Source organism: Octopus bimaculoides, chromosome 28 (genome assembly GCF_046866305.1).
Source record: "Octopus bimaculoides isolate indiv1 chromosome 28, ASM4686630v1, whole genome shotgun sequence".
Classification (NCBI taxonomy): domain Eukaryota; kingdom Metazoa; phylum Mollusca; class Cephalopoda; order Octopoda; family Octopodidae; genus Octopus; species Octopus bimaculoides.
In genome coordinates this window covers 7,124,494-7,147,712 of record NC_142955.1, presented here as the reverse complement: position 1 = coordinate 7,147,712, position 23,219 = coordinate 7,124,494, and the positions used below count along the sequence as shown (strand labels likewise).

At 39.8% G+C, this 23,219-nt stretch overlaps 1 protein-coding gene across 9 annotated transcripts in view; it reads left to right on the top strand.

Moving 5' to 3' along the window:
* The window catches only part of LOC106870703 (colorectal mutant cancer protein), a 542,202-nt gene that overhangs the window by 397,972 nt on the left and 121,011 nt on the right, over positions 1-23,219 (top strand). For all 9 annotated transcript variants that reach the window (XM_089343928.1, XM_089343920.1, XM_089343923.1 and 6 more), the window contains 2 exons: positions 1,218-1,360; positions 6,701-6,831. In XM_089343928.1, coding sequence (XP_089200054.1) covers positions 1,218-1,360; positions 6,701-6,831 — 274 coding nt within the window. The remainder of the gene's footprint in view (positions 1-1,217; positions 1,361-6,700; positions 6,832-23,219) is intronic.

Here is a 23,219-nt window from a genome sequence, read left to right as displayed (position 1 = left end):
TTGCACACCACAACTGATGCTGCTTAGGTTCAACTTTTCTCTCAAGGTACTTACACTCTGTCGAGTATACACACTGACATTACACATCCATCAGAACATACTGGCTTCATTTCTTGTGAGCTTACGCACGTCCTCAGCAGTCATGGCCCATGTTTCACTGCCATGTAGCATGGTCGTTCGTACACATGTGTCATACAGTCTGCCTTTTACTCTGGGTGAGAGGGCCTTTGTCGCCAGCAGAGGTAAGAGCTCTCTGAACTTTGCCCAGGCTATTCTTATTCTAGCAGCTACACTTTCAGCACACCCTCCCCCACTACTGACTTGGTCACCTAGGTAATGGGAGCTACCAACTACTTCTAGCTTTTCTGGAATGTGGCAGAAGTTGTTTCCTGTTTGTTTACAGTGTTTATTGCTCCTGAGCACCTGTCACATATAAAAACTACCTTCCCAGTTAGCCTTCCTTTGATATTGCTGCACTTCTTATGTGTTCATAGCTTACACTGTACGTCTTATAGAGTTTCTACCTATGCCTTTTCAACAGATCGAGCAGGGCCATCTACCTGAAGGGGTTTGTAGTTTTTCTTATATATATATATATATATATATATATATATATATCATCATTTAACATCTGTTATCCACACTGACATGGGTTGGATGGTTTGACCAGGGTTGGAAAGCTGGAAGGCTGCACCAGACTCCAGTCTGATATGGCTGGATGCTCTTCCTAATGCCAACCACTCTGAGAGTGTAACGGGTGCTTTTATGATATATATATATATATGTTTTATCTTTTACTTGTTTCAATCACTTGACTGTGGCCATGCTGGGGCACCACCTTGAAGGGTTTTAATCGAAAAATTCAACCCCAAGAATTTTTTTTTAGCCTGATACTTATTCTATCAGTCTCTTTTGCCAAACCACTAAGTTACAAGGATATAAATACACCAACACCAGTTGCAAAGCAGTGGTGGGGACAAACACAGACACAAAGACACATACATAGATATTTATATATATACATATATATACACTGACACACACACACACACACACATACACACACACATTCACATCTATGTATATGTGTATGTATGTCTATACACACATGTATTTATATATATGTATACATTTAATTTTAAAATTTTTTTAATTGTGTTTTTCAAGTATTTATTGTATATGTATTTATTTTTTCTTTCCATCTTTTTATTCCACAGACTGATAAATTACGTATACAACGAGATTATGATGATAAAGTGGAGAAAATCACATCTCGCTATGAGGAGAGAATCACAGAACTTCATAGCGTCATCGCTGAGCTACGCAAAAAAATTGATAGACACAACATAAATATTATAAGGTACTGGTACAAACATTATTATCATTCTCATCTAGTCTTATTGCCGGTGCTTTTGAAAACCCCCCAGTTCAATCAGGGTCCACCAGATCTATCATCACAGCTGTTCCAGCTCTGATCAACATCATCATCATCATCAGTGTCATTTAATTTTTGTTTTTCCTGTTGGCATGGGTTGGACAGCTTGACAAGAACTGGCAAGGTTAGGGGCTGCACCAGATTTCATTGTCTGTTTGGCTTGGTTTCTATGCCAACCACTCTACAGCGGCAGCAGTGCTTTTTACACGGCACCAGCACCAGTGCTTTTATGTGACACTATCATCAGTGCTTTTTATGTGGCACCAACATTGGTGCTTTTTACATGGCACCAGCACCAGTGCTCTTTAGATGGCACCATGGTTTTTTTTATATCAGTTCTGTTGTGGTGTTCCCTATGCAACACATTGTCACAAAGACAATATATAATGCCATTCGGAAAAAAGGCTTTCCTGAAGTAAATATAGAGACTACCTCTGTTATTGAATACATACACAAACATCAACAAAGGAATACAAGTAGAACATTCCCATCAAAACATCTGTCAAGTTTAAACATAACAGGCTGGATATTGTTATTTGGGATAGACAAAACTTATGTATTATCATAGAGTTCAGCTGTCCTGATGATGTGAATATCTCTTTGAAAATCAAAGAGAAAGAGGATAACTATGGACAACTACTTTTAAACTTCCAGCTTCTATATCTAGATTCTATATCATACTTATACTACAAATAATAATTGGTGCACTTGGTTTTGCGAGTAAATGTGTAAGTGATGATATGGATAACCAAGGTTCTTCAGAAAAAGAAATCAGCCAGCTAACTCACACATTACAAATACAATCTGTAAGTTGAATAGTAAAAGTATGCAGGACTTTTGTCAAGTTTAAGATGTGACATTATTTTTGTTATCATTATTAGAAACCAGCTCCTTCCTCATAGCAAGAATTTAAATAACTAAAAACAGAAGAGAACATACATGCATGCACATTTACTCACACATGCATGCACGCACATGCACACACACACACAATTCGTCTTCTGCTTCAAGTGTTATAGATGCCCTTGTTAGCCTCAGTTTAGTGAAGAGATTTTATGAGCAAATGCATTCCAAGTGCCTACCCCATTCCAGTAAGGAAATGTTGGCCTACGTTATTGAATATGTATTTAAGATGGTGCAGCATGATTTGTAGATGTAGCAGTTGTTCTAAGTATTATTTAGCTACTACATAGAAGTCTCTATCTAAATACCAGCCACTTAATAGTGTACAGGATGCTGTTTGCATGACACAGCACTAGCGAGGTCACCAGGTAATTCATGAAAGAGGACCCTCTTGATGGAGTGGGAATGCAGAATTAAGGGAAGTGACTTTGTGCCAGGTATGAGCATCTAAAGCAAGGTTTCTCAACCATTATTTACCTATGGGGCCCTTTGATTCCTGTTTTACTCAGATGGACTCTCATAGCCATTCTATGTTAAAAAAAATCATATATTTTTATAATGAAATTTCATTAAGAATTGCACAGAAGAATTGTTAAAATATGTTGTATATTGTAGAAGTATAACCAATTTATTGCAGAGAAATCTTAATAACAAAATCTTATAAGGACCCCCAAAATCCACATGGATCACTGATCTAAAGCATGGGGGATCGGAACAGATATTTTTTTGTTGTCATCACATCATATAACATCCATCTTCCATGCTGGCATAGGTTGAAGTATTTGACAAAAGCTAGGCAAGCTAGAGAGCTGTACTAGGTTCCATTATCTATTTTGGCATAATTTCTATGGCTGTAGAGGAGATATATGGCTACCTCAGCAGGAGAAGGTAAAAAGATGGCGGAAATGAGGTCAGAGCATAGAAGATGAATAAAAGGAAATAGAGACAAAGAATTGAAGATGGCTGGGTGGGTAGGTTCATATAAGAATGTGAAAGCAGAGTAATAGACAGTAGAGATGAGGATGGAGGTGAACGTAGTGAATGATAAACATGGATAGGGGAGTGAATAAAGAAGGATGAGGTAATAGGAGGTGATACATAAAGGTGAACTGGAGACAAGAGTCTAATAAAACCACAGACAGCCGAGAAATAAGAAGATGAAATAAAGTGTGGTGGGGCAAAGAAGACACACACAGGGTGGATATATTGGGTTACAATGAAAGGGGTTATCTACTCTACTCCCCTCAAACTAGTCCCAGCTGAGTACTAGCAAATCTCTCTCTCTCTCTCTCTCTCTCTCTCATCCTGGATGTACCACTGGATCTGCGGATGAGGGAGTTAACAGTGTGTCAAGGTCTACTTACACCTACTAGACACCTTGTAATAGAACGACCGTGCAAACCAAAGGAGAATGGCGACGAGACGGAAAAGGCTCCTTTTAATGCGCCACACGGTCGAACACAAAGCAATATACATAAATAACATAGAAGGCTCGTCGTGAGAGATGCGAGCCATAGTGCCAGTAAAAGGAATGAAAGAGTGACAGACACAACTGTAGTGGACACTTCTATCGCCATTATATACAAACACCACTTTCTCTCACTACTATAAATATTAACAAACGCGAGCGTAGTAGAAAGCAGCTCATTCCCTGTCATCACCTGACTGATTATTATTTGAAGCGGCAACTGCCTCGTACCGTTCCCGCCAGAACGCAAATCGACCAACCGTAGCCCCTAATAAGGTCACGTGATAGTGTTTTTCTAATGCTTCTCTGGAGCCTACCTTCAGCTATAAATAGCTTGCTAGATACCCGGCAAATTTGTCGCGCCTCAGATCGCCTAGATTTGGCCGCCGGTCACACACGCGTAACACAGCAGCAACCAGTTTCCAGCGACGACATCGACACCATCGTACAACTACGAACTACAAGCATCGCCCCCGACGTCGCCAGCAGCAACACGACTCTACGACTACCAGCATCGTCTCCAACAGCGTCAACATGACTCTACACGTACACACGATACCGACAGCTAACCAAACTAGCACAGCACTTCTCTTCAATCCTGTTTGTGTGATTCATTTCACGACGATAAGTAACAGCCAAGAATTTAGCCTGCGAAGAACATCTGTATTCAAGGACCCGGCTTGGCATGGAAGACCTAACATCACAACTAGTGATCACTCTGCCCCACACGCCTTAACTTCTTATATACAGACACTAACCACTGTGTACTCTAACAAAGAACTGGTATCTTAAATTCCAATCCGTGTTACTGACTCTTTTCTATCCGCTGTATCACTTACATTCACATACATGTATTACTCGCACACACTCTTTTCTTTACATGACGGCCTGTCTTTTATTGTGTTTCATTATGTCGCATTCACTCACACACAGACATGCAATTTAATGCTACAATAAATCTTACTGTTATTCATCTCATATGGCTGTGTTCCTATCGTCTTCCTTACTGGCATTTATGAATTCTCTATGTTATCGAAGTATAACATATTTATCATTTTGATATTTTTGTGTTCGACCGTGTGATGCGTTTAATAAAGGAGCCTGTTTTTCCATTCGTCACCATTTCTCCTTTTGGTGCGCACGGTCGTTCTTACACAACCGTTAGATATATAATGAGAGTAAGTTTATTAACATAGTGGAACTGTAGTGTGTGTGTGCGTGCATGCAGCATATATAAATAACACAGTGGATAAGTCAGGCCTTCGTGTACAAGAGTATGTATACAACAATATGAAATAACGGATCGTCATATAAGCAATAGTGTGTGTACATTATGTGAGAGTACAATATGTGTGTGAGAGAGAGGAACACAGAATATAGAAAGAGTTTCTGTAACATAGACTACAAGTCTCAAACACTGAGATTGAGAAATACCAGTTCCTATATGAGTTACTCAAGATATAGAATGTTCATACGCAGGAAGTTGTGGCCAGAAAGCAGAGCTGTGGTGTCACATGTCGAGTGTGTTGAGCATCGATGCTACGACCAGTTACCTGGTCGGAATATTCTCACAGGTTAGTTCTGACTGTTGTTCTTGGTGGTTATAATCCACTCATACAGTGTCGAGATAAAACTGTGTTTGTTGATATTGGTGTGTACTCTGGTGGTGGGGTTGCTGTCGACGACATTGTGGTAGTCAGTATATTGGTGCTGAAGTCGTCGTCGCTGGAAACTGGCTGTAGCTGTGTTCTGTATGTGTGTGTGGTCAGCGACCAGACCTGTGAGAGATCTAGAATTGAAGACGACTGGCGTCATTGGAGCGGGCTTATTTATAGATGTACAGGGGGCTCACCGGAAACCCAGAAAAACTCTCTCTCACGTGACCTTATCTGAAGGCCACGATTGGACTGTATGCACCCTGGTGCGAAGCAGAACTGGGGACAATTGCCGCACAAATGAGAACTAATCAGGGTGGTGGACACAAGGGTCCAAGGCAGCCGAAGGCTAGATGTTAGCAGCTTCATTATCATTTATGATTGAATGCCTGAGAGAGAGGTTTCACTACAACCTAAAACAATTAGCAAAAGCAGGATACATGTTATTAAACTATACACTTTTGCAGATGACAACTGGTTCTTAACTTTGTTTAACACTGAAAGCTAAGTTTACGTGCATGGCATATAAACTTAAACAATACATGGATATAACAAATAGTTTCCAATACCTGACCTGTCACAGAAAAGTACCCATTAAACACTGTAGAGTGGTTACCATTAAGAAGGCCATTTACCTGTAGAAACCCTTCTAAAGCAGACATTGAAGTTCATTGCAGTCTCATTTAATCCTGTCAACCTGTCCAACATGGATGTTAAATAATGGTGACGATGACAATGACGACAATAACAATGACAATGATTTATTTATTTACTTAATTGTTATATACGTAGGTGCAGGCATGGTTGTGTGGTACAATGCTTGCTTCCCAGCCACATGGTTCCAGGTTCAGTCCCACAGTGTCACACTTTAGGCAAGTGTCTTCTACTATAGCCTCAGGCCAAACTGAAAGAAGCCTGTTGTGTGTGTGTGTCTTTGCCTTTCTCCCTACCACAGCTTAACAACAAGTGTTGGTGTATTTATGTGCCCATAACTTAGCAGTTCGGCAAAGGTGTTCCAGGCTTTAAAAAAATAAGTACTGGGGTCAGTTCAATCAGCTAAAAAAAGATGTATTTCAAGGCATTGCCCCAGCATAATTGCAGTCTAATAATGACTGAAACAAGTAACAGATAAGAGATAAAAGATACATAAATTAAATAATTAATCACTCTGCTTAGTATTTATGTATTGATTGATTAGTTATGAAATTGTTAATTAAGTTGTTTTTTTATTTTAATTAGAGAAGAAGATGAATATGAAGACCAGTCAGATGCTGGGCAAAGTGCCAAAAGCAATGATGACTTGGGTAGTGTTAATGATGTCATTAGTCTAAATGAGAACAATGCTAATGAGTCACTGGCAGCAAGCATAGGTAAGTGATAACCATATGTGCATGTATGTATATATGTATATGATTGTGTGTGTGTACATGTGTACATTTATACTGAGTGAATGCAATTGAAATAGCATTAAATTAAAACTGCTCCAATTTGCTCAACTGGCAAAAATGAGTTATACCTTTAATTCAAAGGGCCAGCCTTTCACATTCTGTGTCAAGCTGAATCTTCCTGAAAACTATGTTAAGGGTATGCTTGTCTGTGGAACACTCAGCCACTTATACGTTAATTTCATTAGCAGGCTCTTCCATTGATCGGATCAACTGGAACCCCATCATTGTAACCAATGGAATGGCAGTCATATATCAGAGCAAAGCAAGCATCATTACAGCAGTGCAAAATGCACCTGTCATTCTCATGAGTCACTGCTGCAATGACTTTAGTCTTAATTCAAAATATATTGTTTCTAACATATGCTTTCTGATGAGATTTTTCTCTCTGACAAAAACCATAGCATAATGCCTTTTAATGTTCTATATAGGTGCAGGCATGGCTGTGTGGTAAGAAGCTTTCTTCCCAACCACATGGTTCTAGGTTCAGTACCACTGTATAGCAGTTTGTGCTAGTGTCTTCTACTATAGCCATAGGCTAACCAAAGCCTTGTGAGTGGATTGGATTTGGTAAAAGGAAACTGAAAGAAGCTCATCGTATGTGTGTGTGTGTGTGTGTGTGCGTGTGTGTGCGCACGTGCGTGTGTGTGTGTGTGTCTTTGTGTCTGTGTTTGTTTTTCCACCACTGCTTGACAACCGGTATTGGTGTGTTTGCATCCCTGTGACCTAGCGGTTTAAAAAAGAAGTACTAAAAATTCAAGGTGGTGCCCCAGCATAGCTGTAGTCAAATGACTGAAACAAGTAAAAGATAGAAGTGAAACTTAATACAATACACAGATGGCAATATATTATTATGATTCAAAGAAAAATACTCAAAACATCTTGTCTGAACCTGGTGCATTTCTCACTTGATACAGTTCTTCAAACCATGGAAAGTTTTGTTGCCGACTAAAGGATAACATTGAGCAAGAAACTCAGTAGCAATAGAGTGAATCTCTAGATTTATATAAATGAATATACTCTGTAATGTGTATTAAGTACTCAGTCCCTCTTTTGATAACTGAAAATTGTGTTTTTATGTATGTATGTATGCACTCATGTGTTTATATGTCAGGTCACGTATGAGGCTCTCATAAGTACTACTGGTAACATGTAATCCAGTACAACCTGTTACATGGTTGGGTTGCCGGCGACTAAACTGGCACCCCCACCAGGCTACCCTGGTGAGGAGGGTTGCTAGAAAACCAGCCGGATTGAAAACAAGACCTGTTGAAAGCTCGGATGGACCTAGTGCAGGCTCAACGGCTATCTAGCAACAGCACGGGTATGCAGAAATTCAGGGATGGTGTCCGACGTGTTGAGGCATGTCTCTAGGAGAAGTTCACTCTGATATAAACCCAGATATGCAGAGAATGGCATTGGACATTTTGGGGATCTTTGGTTTGTGCTAGAGATCACGGTGCTCCCACATCCCTGAGCCTGCGACTTATATTGGCACCAGACATCTTGCTCCGGCTTGTCTCTGGATAATGTCAATAAAGTGGAGAGGGTCTATGAGGTGTTGTGCTAGCCTCATTGGACCTAAAACTCAGCACAGGCATTGCCGACCTCTGCCTTTTTTTTTCTTGTATATATTTATCTTATTTTTAGTATATATTTTCTTCATTTTTAGTATATATTTTTATTTTTGTTTATATTCGGAAGTCCTGTGGTGATAGGAAGGTGGTGAAGCATGCAGACCTGATGGGTTGGAAGCATGTAGTCAGTGACCTGCATGTAGGCGGCCCATGCTAGATATAAAGTCATCTCCTTGTTGCCCAAGACAGTGGTAGGATTCAATTGCTGCATGGGTGTCTCAGCAGCTCCATTTGGAGAGGGTACTGCTCACCCGGAGACTGGGGAGGTTCTAGAAAAGGTGAACCAAAAATTGCCTGTCTTTCCATATCTGGTCAGTTTAGCGTGACTGACTGATGTCCACCCTGTGCTCGAAAAACAAAGAGTCTTTTATTTATAAAATCTGGACGGAACTTAAGCATTTCATGCTGGAATGTGCGCACTCTGATTGTAGGCCTGAAAGACGCACTGCACTTGTTGCTCGTGAGCTGAACCATTATAAAATTGATATAGCTGCACTCTCAGAGACTCGTATAGAAGGTGCTGGTCAGCTTGAGGAAGTAGGAGGTGGATACATCTTTTTTTGGAAAGGAAGGCAGAAGGAGGAGTGCAGAGAGGTTGGTGTTGGTTTTGCAGTCCGATCTGATATCCTTAAGAAGTTGGAAGAGCTCCCTATTCCTATAAAAGAACGTATAATGACGCTACGGTTGCACTTGAAAAGTAAGAGGTTTGCTACTCTAATAAGTGTCTATGCACCTACTTTGACTAGCTGTGATGAAGATAAAACAATCTTTTATACCCAGCTGAGAGCCATACTTCGAAAAATCCCCAATTCTGATAAAGTCATTCTACTGGGGGATTTTAATACCAGAGTTTGAACAGACTGGCAAACATGGAACTCTCTAGGACGTTTTGGAGTAGGGAAAAGGAATAGCAATGGTCTCATGCTACTGGAGCTTTACGAAGAACATGAACTTTACATCGCAAGCACTCATTTTATGCACAAAGGTGATCACACAACAACATGGATGCATCCAAGATCCAAAGTCTGGCACTTGCTGGATTATGTCATCATCTGCAAGCGCGACATTTATGACATTTGTAATGTCATGTCCTTCCATGGATCAGAATGCTGGACAGACCACAGTCTGGTGTAAGCAAAGTTCCGAATGGTAATTAGAATGAAAGAGAGAAGAGGACCAGTCAGCATTCCTCGCCGTCTAAATGTCCACAAGGTATATGATGTTGTGGTTAGGAAAGAACTTCAGACTCACTTGTCCAGCATTGAAACTGCTGCAGCATGGGAGGATTTTCGAGACCAGGTTCTACAATGTGCAGCCGAAACCCTGGGATATGTTACTGCCAGACACAGAGACTGGTTTGACGAGAATGATGCTGAAGTTCAGCGACTATTGGTGGTAAAGCGCCATGCCCACAGTGTATTGCTACACAGAGAACTGTCTACTGTGCAGCAAAGTCTAGCACTTGCCCACTATAACAGTGTAAAATCACTACTGCAGCGATCTCTCAGGAAGATGCAGAACACTTGGTGGGAGGATCTTGCTCGTGATGTTCAGGCTGCTGCTGATGCAAATGACAGCAAGAAGCTTTACCATCTTATGAAGCAAGCTTATGGACCCAAGAGCTCCACATCAGCTCCTTTGCTTTCCAAGGAGTCTTCCACCCTGTTTACTAAATCAACAGAAATCACAGGTCGCTGGATTGAACACTTCTCTGAACTCCTAAACTATGAGTCAGTTGTGGATGAAACAGTGATTGATACTATGCAACAAAGACCTATCATTGGCTCCTTAGACTCTTCGCCCTCAATAGATGAAGTAATGACATCAATAAGTAAATCGAATCTTGGCAGGGCACCTGGAAAGGATGGAATTTGTGCTGAGGTCTTGCGATTTGGTGGTATTTATATCACACAGTCCCTTCATGTGCAGTCTGGAAGGATGGTGCAATCCCTAAGGACTGGAAGGATGCATTTATTCTTCCTGTATATAAAGGAAAAGGAGCCAGAACAATGTGTGGTAACTACAGAGGTATTGCTCTACTATCAGCTGCTGGCAAGGTTCTGGCAAATATTCTTCTTACCCGTCTGAATGGGTGTCTCGTAAATGATGTCCTATCTGAACCTCAATGTGGCTTCCGATCTGGTAGAGGGACAATGGATATGATTTTCACAGCAAGACAGATGCAGGAGAAGTGCTATGAGCAGAATATGAATTTTGTCCAGGTATTCATTGATTTAACAAAGGCCTTTGATACTGTAAATAGGGCCTTTCTATGGAAAATACTTGGCAAACTTGGATGTCCGGATCACTTTGTATCTATAATTAAATCATTTCATGATGGGATGGAGGCTTGGGTCAATGTTGGTGGTAGCATGGCGGGACCCATTCCTGTAGTGAATGGTGTCAAGCAGGGTGACATCCTTGCACCAACTCTCTTTTCTTTGTACTTTGCTACTGCTTTTACTCATGCTTTTGTTAAGGTTAGCTCTCTGGGAATATATGTCAGATATCGATCTTCTGGCCGCCTCTTTAATCTACGCCGATTTGCTGCCAATTCAAAGGTTCTCCAGTCTATTATTCGTGGCCTCCTTTATGCAGATGACTGTGACTTAGTCACTCATACAGTGGATGACATGCAAATACTCATGAATTGCATTTCTGCTTCTTGCAAGGCATTTGGACTTAGCATTAGCCTGGACAAGACTGTTGTAATGTTCCAGCCTGCACCAGGAAATCCATATGGGAAACCAGCTATCTTGGTTGAAGGAACAATTCTGAAGGTAGTAGACAAGTTTGTCTACCTGTGCAGCACACTCAGCCATTCTTGCTCCCTGGATGAGAAAATATCTTTCAGGCTGCAGAGAGCAACTAATTCCTTCCGGTCTCTTCAGTCTCGTGTCTGGTCCCAGCATGGCATAGCAAGGCAAACAAAAGTTGCTGTGTACCGTGCATGTGTACTGACATCGCTCCTCTACTCATGTGAGATATGGGCTCTGTACAAACGTCAGGTAAGGGTCCTTGAATGCTGTCATCAGAGATGGCTCAGACACATTCTCAATGTTGGCTGGACCTCAAAAATTCCAGACACAGGTCCTGAGGACAGCTAATATCTTGAGTATTGAGACAATGGTGCACAAGCACCGGTTACATTGGAATGGACCCCTTATTAGAATGAAGGATAGCAGGATTCCGAAGCAGATGCTATATGGAGAACTTGTGAATGAAAGGAGACTCCGGCAGAAACCAAGGCTGCGATTTAAGGACTGTGTCAAGTCCTCATTAAAGGCCTGTGATATGCAGGACACTGACTGGGAGAACAATGCCTGTCATCACCATGAATAGAGGAAGCAGGTTAAGGAGGGGATCAACACTTTTGAGAGAGCACATATCCAGCATGAAGAACTTAAGCGAGCTGCATGAAAGCGCACAGCTTGTATAGTGAATGGGGAAAGCTTGGTCTGCAATGTTTGCAGTCATGTATGCTTGTCAAGAGCAGGGCTCATTAGCCACCAACGGAGCCACAAATGCAAAATATAAGTTAGTCCTAGAGCGCACAATGTTGCTGAAGGTCGGCAATGGTCTTCCTCGGTCGCGAGTGGACGGCCATCATGTATTTATGTATACATGTGTGTATTTATGTACGTTATCTTGTTTCCTATCGTGTCTCATGAGCATCGCTATTAATTTAGCAACTTCTTAATCACCAGCATATGTTATGTTCATAACACCTAGAAGAAGATACTTTTCCCACTCACCAAAGTGAATGGAGCATTGGTCAGGAGGAACTGATGTTATCAGATGGTATCCAACGATCATTTGGTGTTTCGACTCTGAAGCGAAACAATGAACCTTGGATACTGTCTTTTATATATCCATTCTCAGTCATGGATATATAATACACTACCACAGTGGGATTCTCTGTAGTTATGACAGAGCAATTATAGTCATCACTATATTTATACGTATACACACACACACACACACACACAGACATATTCTTATGTATATATAAATATGTATGTGTATGTATCATCATCATCATCATTTAATGTCTGCTTTCCATGCTGGCATGGGTTAGATAGTTTGACTGGAGCTGGTAAGCCAGAGAGCTGCACCAGGTTCCAGTCTGATTTGGCATGGTTTCTACCGATGGATGCCCTTCCAAACACCAACCACTCCCATTCCATAATGGTATGATCAACAAAAAAAGTATTCCAACAAAAAATGTATGATCAACTAAAAAGTATCAGGTGAAAGATAAATATTATTTAATAAACACAATATATGTTTTTATTTCCTACAATCAGTTTCATGTGCTGGGAACAGGCCAAACATTGTTTTATAATATGTCTGGTGTCCCAGCACAATTATCAGACACTGCTCACATGGTACAATGAACTAAAAATGGGGCGAGAGAAAAACGAGAAAAGGCAAGAAGGAATTATATATAAAAAGAGTAAGGTTGAAAAACTGGAAAACAAAAAAGTAATCACATTAGAAAGAAAAAAATAACCGAATAAGAGTTATTTCCCTTAGACCATCAATTATAAGGCAGGAAAGCTTGTGGTTTAGAGCTTATCGTGCAGTTATTAATCCGACAGGGGAGGTACATCCCAATTCTTCAACAGAAACTTAGACACATGCTTACAACCACTGAAAATTTGGGATCTTAGAATTCAGCAGAGTTACAGATCGTAGATCTGAAAAGGATCTGAGTTCTTTCAGCTATGCATAACTTACATTTGTGTTATCTGTTAACATATGGTGTAGATTTTTCCAACTATTTTCCATTTTATCGTATGTGGCGTTGCATGCAATTTCAAATTCCATACATGGCTGGCCAACTTAGTAGTTTGCTTTTATCCCTGTGTCAGAAGGAAGATATATGTGATTTGCATAGGGATTCTTGAATTCTCCTTCACAAAACTCTTCTTATCAGTTGTGTTATTATCTAGCATTGCAGTAACTTCTGCTTCATATATGACGGATTTAATCATACATCGCTAGTCAAGTGGATAGGTTCCTCGGTCTTGAAAATTATGACTCGGAATAGGTTCTTGGTATTGGGGCAGCTATATGGTAATTTCACTGATTGCCTGTTAAATATTTTCTTGTACCTGTGATTTTCTGGAAAATGTTTGTCTAGGAGAGACAGGAATCTTTTACCTATGTTAGTTTTTATGTGAAGGGAAAATGAAGGGGCAAACCAAATAATTTTCTAGGTCTATTATTATCATTCTGATTAATATTAGAGGAGTTACATATTAATTTATTTTTAAAGCCACCATTGGCTTGGGCATTGTTATAATAGGAGGCTGCCTTCTCGAAAATTTCTTTTGAGGAAGAGAGGTTAGAAACTCTGTTACTATTTTTAGCTATCAGGTTTTTAAATATTACAGGAGGGTGACAAAACTGTTTATGTATATAGGCAAGTTTCTCATTAGGCTTATGGTAAGGTTTATACTTTTAATTTAAAGCCAAAAAATTCTTCAGAAACTGTTACTTATTACCATTCATTGGACAGTTGTGATCGTATAGGCGTGGCACCTCGGGCAAGTGTCTTGTACTATAACCTCGGGCCGACCAAAGCCTTGTGAGTGGATTTTGGTAGACAGAAGCTGAAAGAAGCCCATCGTATATATGTATATATATATGTGTATATGTGTGTATATGTTTGTGTGTCTGTGTTGTCTCCCCAACATTGCTTGACAACCGATGGTGGTGTGTTTACGTCCCTGTAACTTAGCGGTTCAGCAAAAGTGACCAATAGAATAAGTACTAGGCTTCCAAAGAATAAGTCCTGGGGTCGATTTGCTCGACTGAAGGCGGTGCTCCAGCATGGTCACAGTCAAATGACTGAAACAAGTAAAAGAGTAAAGAGTAAAAGAGAGTACTATTTTAATGTGATTACAACTCTGAGTCACAGTTTGTGAAGATTTTTTCAGCTTCAATAAAAAGCATATTCCTCTACCTTCAGTATTCAAGTACTATATTTTTTCCACCTTTTTTTTCATTTATGTGCTTGAGAGAGAGAGAGAGAGAGAGAGAAAGAGAAAGAGAGAGACACTGGTGTGGCTATGTGGTTAAGAAGCCCACTTTGCAACCTTGTGGTTTTGGGTTCAGTCTCATCATGTGGTACTTTGGGCTAGTGTCTTCTGTTATGGGCTCAGGCTGACTAAAGCCTTATGAGTGGATTTGGCTGGCTTGGTTTTATACTCTTGCTTGATGGGGCTGGAATCATCATGTGTAGAGCCAACCAAGTCCACCAGTGCATCTTCCAAGGTAACATCAAGCCTCTGAAGATCTTCCCCAGTCACATCCAACCATTTGGTGTGGGGCCTTGCCATGAGACCTCTTCCATCCCACAGTGAATCTGGTAGATAGAAACTGAATTGTATGTTGTTGTCTCCTTACCTTGAGAGTAGTAAACAACTATCACCATTCTGCAAGTGATGTCCATCATTTCCAATCTTCTGTGGAAACATGTTCAGTCATATTATTTTACTTGGAAACAGATGACAGTTGGGGGCTGGAAGGGCAACCAGCCATAGAAAATCTGCCTCAACAAATTCTCTCTGACCCATGTAAGTATTTAAATATGTGCTTACATATATATATATATAGAGAGAGAGAGGGGAGGGGGGAGAGAGTTATATATATGTGTGTGTGCTTACATATTATCATCATTGTCATCGTTTAACATCCGCTTTCCATGCCAGCATGGGTTGGACAGTTTGACTTGAGGACTGGTGAAACCAGATGGCTACACCAGGCTCCAGTCTGATCTGGCAAAGTTTCTACAGCTTGATGCCCTTCCTAACGCCAACCACTCTGAGAGTGTAGTGGGTGCTTTTACGTGCCACCGGCATGAAGGCCAGTCAGGTGGTACTGGTAATGACCACACTCAAAAGGTGTTTTTCACATGCCACCTGTACAGGAGCCAGTCCAGTAGCACTGGCAACGATAACATTCGAATGATGCTTTTTACATGTCACCGGGACGGGACGGGAGCCAGTCAGCAGCCTTGGCAATGATCACACTCGGATGGTGCTTTTAACATTCCACTGGCACGAATGCCAATCAGGCGGTACTGTCATTGGCCACTTCAGCGATTTTGATTTCACTTGCCTCAACAGGTCTTCGCAAGCAGAGTTTATTGTCTAATGAATGAAGGGTACTCATAAGTGGGCTGGTTATACACCACTGGCATAGGCCACAGGTTATGGTCTCACTTGGCTTGTCAGATCTTCTCAAGTACAGCATATTTCCAAAGGTCTCAGTCACTAGTCATTACCTCGGTGAGGCCAAATGTTCGAAGGTCGTGCTTCACCACCTCATCCCAGGTCTTCCTGGGTCTACCTCTTCCACAGGTTCCCTCAACTGCTAGAGTGTGGCACTTTTGCACACAGTTGTCCTCATCCATTTGCAACACATGACCATACCAGTGCAGTCATCTCTCTTTGCACACCACATCTGATGCTGCTTATGTCCAACTTTTCTTTCAGGGCACTTACAATCTGTCGTGTATGCACAGTGACATTACACATCCAGCGGAGGATACTGGCTTCCTTCCTTGCCAGCTTATGCATGGCCTCAGCAGTCACTGCCTGTGTTTCACTGCCATGTGTCTTGGCTGTTCGTACACATGCGTCATACAGTCTGCCTCTTATTTTGAGTGAGAGGCCCTTTGTCACCAGCAGAGGTAGGAGCTCTCTGAACTTTGCCCAGACTATTCTTATTCTAGCAGCTACACTTTCAGAGCATCCACCCCTGCTATTGACTAGGTAATGGAAGCTATCAACCACTTCTAGTTTTTCTCCCTGGAATGTGACAGAAGCTGTCCTCTGCACATTCTCTGTGTTTATAGCACCTAAGCATTTGCTACATACAAAAACTATCTTCCCAGTTAACCTTCCTTTGATATTGCTGCATTTCTTATGTGTCCATAGCTTACACTGGGTACGTCTTATAGAGTTTCTACCTACGCCTTTTCTACAGATTGAGCACGGCCATCTACCTGAAGGGATTTGTGGTTTGTCTGACTTCTTACTTATTAAGACTTTGGTTTTAGCTAGGTTGACTCTAAGGCCAATCCTTGCCTCCACACCTGAAACTTCTCCTCTAGTTCTGGTAGTGACCCAGCAATTAGAGCAAGGTCATCAGCATAGAGGAGCTCTCAGGGGCATCCTGTCTTGAATTCCTCTGTTATTGCCTGGAGGACTATGATGAATAAGAGGGGGCTGAGGTCTGATCCTTGGTAGACTCCTACCACTACCCGGAATTCTTCTCTGTACTCATTGCCAACCCTCACTTTACTGACAGCATCCCTGTACATGGCTCGCACAACTCTCACTAACCATTCTTCTATCCCTAGTTTCCTCATTGACCACCAGATAAGGGATCGGGAGACCCTGTCTAAGGTTTTCTCCATATCAACGAAAGCCAGGTACAGAAGTTTATCTTTAGCTAGGTATTTCTCCTGCAGCTGTCTTACCAGAAATATAGCATCAGTGGTGCTTTTCCCTGTCCTGAACCCAAACTGCATCTCATATATATATATAAATATATATATATATATATATATATATATATATATATATATATATATATATATATTATATATCATCTCTCTCTCTCTCTCTCTCTATATATATATATATATAGAGAGAGAGAGAGAGAGAGTTAGCAGTTGTATTAACCAACTAAGGGATAAGATATCTGTATATACTATCAGTATCTGTTACCTGTGTTGTCTCCGGGCAGTGGTGTGCAGGGACACAATATACGTCGAGCACAGGTGACAATAGGATAAACAAAAGTTTATCAGGTACCAATACAAATAATTAGAACATGGAGAAAAACATAGATTAACCAGTACATCGATAGGACAACAGTTAAAGCTTATCAGTACATATTGTAAAGCTGAGTTTGTGAGTGTGTGTGTGTGTATGTGTTGCATCTATAGAAATCCACACCTTACAAGATAGCAATCTGGGAGTCGCACCAATGGATTCCTCATGGTCGAAAATGCCCGGAATCGGCCATTTATTATTTTTTTTGGCTTCCTAAGACTTGAATTTTTGTATTAAAAATAACTTTAAACCATAACTTCGAACAATTTTCAAGTAGGAGTATTTGCAAACATGAGTTAAGTCCCCTTCTAGCGACGGTGTAAAAAGAGAGAGAGAGAGAGATAACAGATTTTTAAAATTTCATCTTTTTAGTGAGTGATACACAACATAAACGATATTCTCCATTTCTCCACAACTAATTTCCAAATTTCCTGAACCCGTTGCTCTACTCATAGCGACATATAGCTGGTCGTGCATGAACATGGGGACTGTAGACACGCTCCTTCGCAAACAATCAGCTATTATTTTGTAAACAATGGTACAAAACTGTTCATGTTTTCCAATTATATATATATATATATATATATATATATATATGTATGCTTTCGTTGCAAATGGTTTTGTTATATGACGCCGTATTTTACAATCATGTAAATAATAATAATAATGGTATTTTTATATAAGCTTCAAGTTTATGGCGTTCACCGTGCAATGACTAAGAAAAATAGTCTAATAACGAGGCATATTAGCACTCGGCAGATAAAAAAGGCTTTCCTATCATGTGTGAACGTAACACACTTAGTCATGTTAACAAAGGGATGTGCGTTCGCGTCCCACACGGATGGGAAAGCCTTCTTTTTTCTGTCGAGGGCTTATATCCTCTGTTATTAGACTATTTTTGTTAGTCATTGCACGGTGAACGGCATAAGCTTTACGCTTATATAAAAATACCATTATTATTGTTTACAGGATTGTAAAATACGGCATCATATAATAAAGCCATTCACACCGAAAGCATATATATATGTGTGTGTGTGTGTGTGTGTGTGTGTGAATAAAAATAAATACAAAAAGAGGGTTTTGTATGATCGTGTATAGAGGAATATACTATTTTACTTAAAAGAGTTCCAACTCTGTCTGTTTTTTATGTTTTATTTATATTCTTGTAAAATTTATCTGGGATATAGAATATGGAATATATAATATATAATATAAAAATAGATGATAAAATGAAATGAAGTATTGAATGTCTTATTGAATATATGAAATATGTCTTATTGAATATATGAAATATTGAGTATTCAATATAGAGAATTAAATATATAAAGGCTAATACGTATTTTCATACCTAGTGGTATTCATCAAGGCCTTCGTCTGACACACTGTAACAGACTGGCTGGTTTTCTGTCTTTTATACCAATTCCTTTGGACAGCAGCAGTATGTGTTTGGCTATTTTTAGAATTGATGCCAAGTTTATTTTTAGAAATGTTGAAATTTGAGAGATTTTTTGTGTTTTGGTTATAGGGATAAGATTTTTAAACCCCAGTAGGTGTTTGGCTATTTTTAGAAATGATGACATTTGAGAGATTTTTTGTGTTTTAGTTATAGGGATAAGATTTTTAAGCCCCAAGTAAGATAAATTTAATCATTGTTTGTTAAGAGTGGGTTTGAATTTCTTAATAAAGTCCTTTTCTTTGCGTTTTCTCTCAATTTCATTCAGGTTGTAAAGTTTATGGAATGGAAATATAATAAAAGTTTCACAACCACATGTTGCCAGATGGTTACTCAGTGGTATTTGGCGGACTTCTGGGTTTTTAATCTGTTGCCGATGCACCTGTGAGCGTTCCGATAGTGCATTACCTGTCTGGCCAACGTACAGTTCTTCACAATTAGGGCATTTGATGCAGTAGATTAGATTTCTACTTTTGCAGTTAATGTTCGCATTGGTGAATATTTTTCCTGATTTTGTGTTCATATATGGGCCGGTATGAATTGATCGGCATGTACCGCATCGGCTATCAATGAATGTTTGATTTTTGTTGCTGAGGTCAAACCTTGCCTTTGTTAATAGCTTTTTCAAGTTTTTAGGTTGTCTCTTACTGAGAGTTATATTTTGATCTGTAATGATATTTCTCAATTCCTTACTTTGTGCAAGGATCGGTAAGTTTGCTTTGGCGATATTAAAGATGTTCTGGTGGCATGGATTTTGTGTCACTATAAATGGCATGATCTTTTCCTGTTTGTCTCTTCTTTGTGGTGTCCTCAGTTGTTGTATGGGTATTTTCGAAGCCCGCTGAATACCATTTTCTATAAGTAGTGACAGGTACTTTTGCTTGAGCAGAAATTCTTTCAGTTCCATCAGGCACTGATTTCTGGTCTTTAGATCCTCTACAATAGTACAGATTCTTCTGGCTAAGCAGTATGGGATGTTGCGTTTTGTATGGGGTGGATGGCACGATTTAAAATTCAGGTATTGGTGTGTGTCTGTGTGTTTATAATATATATCTGTGGTAATGGCGGTGTTCTTTTTAACTACCATTATATCTAGAAATGGTAATTTGGTACTGCTCATCTCCTTTGAAAATTGGATGGATGGGTGTAGGTTGTTCAGGAGTGTGTTGAATTCCTCCACAGTGTTTTGAGATTTTGTCCAGATTATAAAGCAATCGTCCAGGTATCTCTTCCATGCTTTTTCAATAAACTTCCTAAATTCAGTGTTGTATCTCTCTTCTATTTCCTGGTAGAGTTTATGTTCCAAGTAACCCATCACCGAATTCGCATAAACGGGAGCAAACCTCGTTCCTATAACCGTGCCTTTAATTTGGATATAGTTCTTTCCATTGAAGAAGAAAGTATTATTTTCCAGGATAAGACTTACTGATTCTAGTATAAATGTCACCGTGAATCTGTTGGGAATTGCTTCTCTGTGTTTATCTACCAAGTATTCGATCGCCTTTATTCCTAAATCATGTGGGATATTGGTGTATAGGCTTACTACATCGAAGCTCAGTAGGATTGAATTTGTTTCAGTGGTTTTGGGAAGATGGGATAAAAAGTCGATGTCATCCCGAATGAAGCTGGGTATGTAGGTACATAGTGGCTTCAAAAGAATATCGATGAAATTGCTTAGACGGTGAGTAGGGCATACTGGGCCATCTATAATTGGTCTAAGTTTTAAATCTTTTGGATATAACACTTTTATGTATTCACTTCCTTGTTCTTTTACTGCCTGTTGAATATCTTCTGACTTATGTATTTTGGGTAAGCCGTAAAAATTACTGGGTTTTGGTTCGAAGTTGGTGATGTAGTCTCTTTTGTTGTCAGTGAGTGAGTTGTAATGTTTAGAAACCAGGTGGTTGATCTTCTTCATGATGTGGTGGTCTATGTTTGAGGGTATTTCACAATAGAAGGTTGTATCGAAGGCCTTGATGAATACCACTAGGTATGAAAATACGTATTAGCCTTTATATATTTAATTCTCTATATTGAATACTCAATATTTCATATATTCAATAAGACATTCAATACTTCATTTCATTTTACCATCTATTTTTATATTATATATTATATATTCCATATTCTATATCCCACATTAATTTTACAAGAAAATAAATAAAACATAAAAAGCAGACAGAGTTGGAACTCTTTTAAATAAAATTATATATATATATATATATATATATATATATATATATATGCATGCTTACTATAGCCTCAGGTTGACCAAAATCTTGTGAGTGGATTTCGTACTTGGAAACTGAAAGAAGACTCGTATATATTTGTGTATGTGTGTGCCTGTGTCTTCTGTTTGTACCTCCACCATTCCTTGACAACTGATGTTGCTGTGTTTACATTCCCGTAACTTAGCTGTTTGGTAAAAGACACTGACAGAATGAGTACTAGGCTTACAAAGAATAAATCCTGTGGTTGATTTCTTCGACCAACGGCGGTGTTCCACCATGGCCGCAGTCACATGACAGAAACAAGTAAAGCAATAAAAATCTATGCCATTTTAATCCCGAGCAAGGCCGGGTATCTCTGCTAGTTTATTGATACAAAGCAAGACATAACAAAGCTGTTTCTGATCAGATTCCCAGAATGCACTCTATACATGAATGCGAGAATAAAATTCTTCATCTTCATAGGGCATTCAAATTAAGGCAACAGATTTCATCAGGTAAGAAAACGATGTTTAGACACATAGTCTAAAAGCCCAATAGGTTAAGTGCACATAATCATTTACCATCTGAGCTCAAAGAATGTAGATGAGAGAATGAACTATTAAAGGACTAGGGAATACTACAAGTTATTAACAGGAGGGTGCAGTTAGGAGGCAGGGTCAAGTTATTAAAGGAAGAACTTATGCTTTTGGATAACTGCCCTTTCAATTCACAGATGTATTTCTGTGTCCAGAAAATCATATTTGTGTGTGTGTGTGTGGGGGGGGGGGGGGTTATATTTTTCCAGATGAAAATACTTCCGTTTGGGGTATTATTCCCTAGGTTTCCAAGGTTTTTTAATCATATTTTATTTAAGGTATTCCTTTCATTTCTGTAAGAATATATATAAATAAAAATCATTGGAAGAATCAATTAATTGGATGGAGTCCAATAAATGGAATGGGTTTTGATAGTAATATGGATTACCGATTTAATTTAACTAAACAGCTGTTTCTGTCACAAAAGACCATATTTATGTATATAATTGAAGAATACGTATTTCAACAAAAGTAATACACATTATTCACGACCTCCGAACATTAAGCCTCACCGAGGCAATGACTTATGACTGAGACCTTTGGAAATATGCTGTGTGTGAGAAGACCCGGCAAGCCAAGCGAGACCAAAATCCAAGGCCTCTGCTAGGGTTGTAGCCAGCCCACTTATGCGTACCTTTCCTTCATTGGACACTAAACTCCACTTGCGAAGACCTGTTGAGGCAAGTAAAATCGAAATCGAACTAAATTCGATGACTGGCTCCCATACCAATGTCTCCCTCATTGGACACTAAACTCTGCTTGTGAAGACCTGTTGGGGCAAACGAAAGCGAAATCCTGATGGCACCACTGTTCGAGCGTGATTGTTACCAGCGTCGCCTTCCTGGCACTTGTGCTGCAACGTCGTGTTCCTGGCACTTGTGCCGGTGGTACGTGAAAAGTCATTCGAGTGAGGTCGTTGCCAGTGCCGCTGGACTGTGCAGGTGGCACATAAAATACACCATTTTGAGCGTGGCCATTGCCAGTACTGCCGACTGGCCTTCGTGCCGGTGGCACGTAAAAGCACCCACTAAACTCTCGTAGTGGTTAGCATTAGGAAGGGCATCCAGCTGTAGAAACTCTGCTAAATCAGATTGGAGCCTTGTCTAGCCATCTGGTTTCACCAGTCCTCAGTCAAATCGTCCAACCCATGCTAGCATGGAAAGCGCACGTTAAACGATGAGGATGATGATTGTGTGTGCGTGTGTATAGTCACAATGAGGATGTAGTAACGCCTGCGCATGCGTAGAATTAATAAAGCAAGCGTTTCCCGCTCAATTCATTCTCTTTCTCGCTGGCCAGCGATTGAGCAAGGACGTGTGTTTAAAGCTGTCTCTACATCTTTCGGTCTTATACTCGACAGCTCGTTATTCTCACCTCTAAAGATGTATAACTAAAGATATGTATGTTTATCACCTAAATAAAATGTTGTTTGAGTTGTTTAGTCTGGAGTTCAGCGTTCCGTCTATTTCTTTAATTTTTTAGTAGAAAGTCAGGTATACAATCTAAAAGGATATTACAACCTCATAGGGATATTTATCTAAGATACACTGGTTTAAAATTTTAAA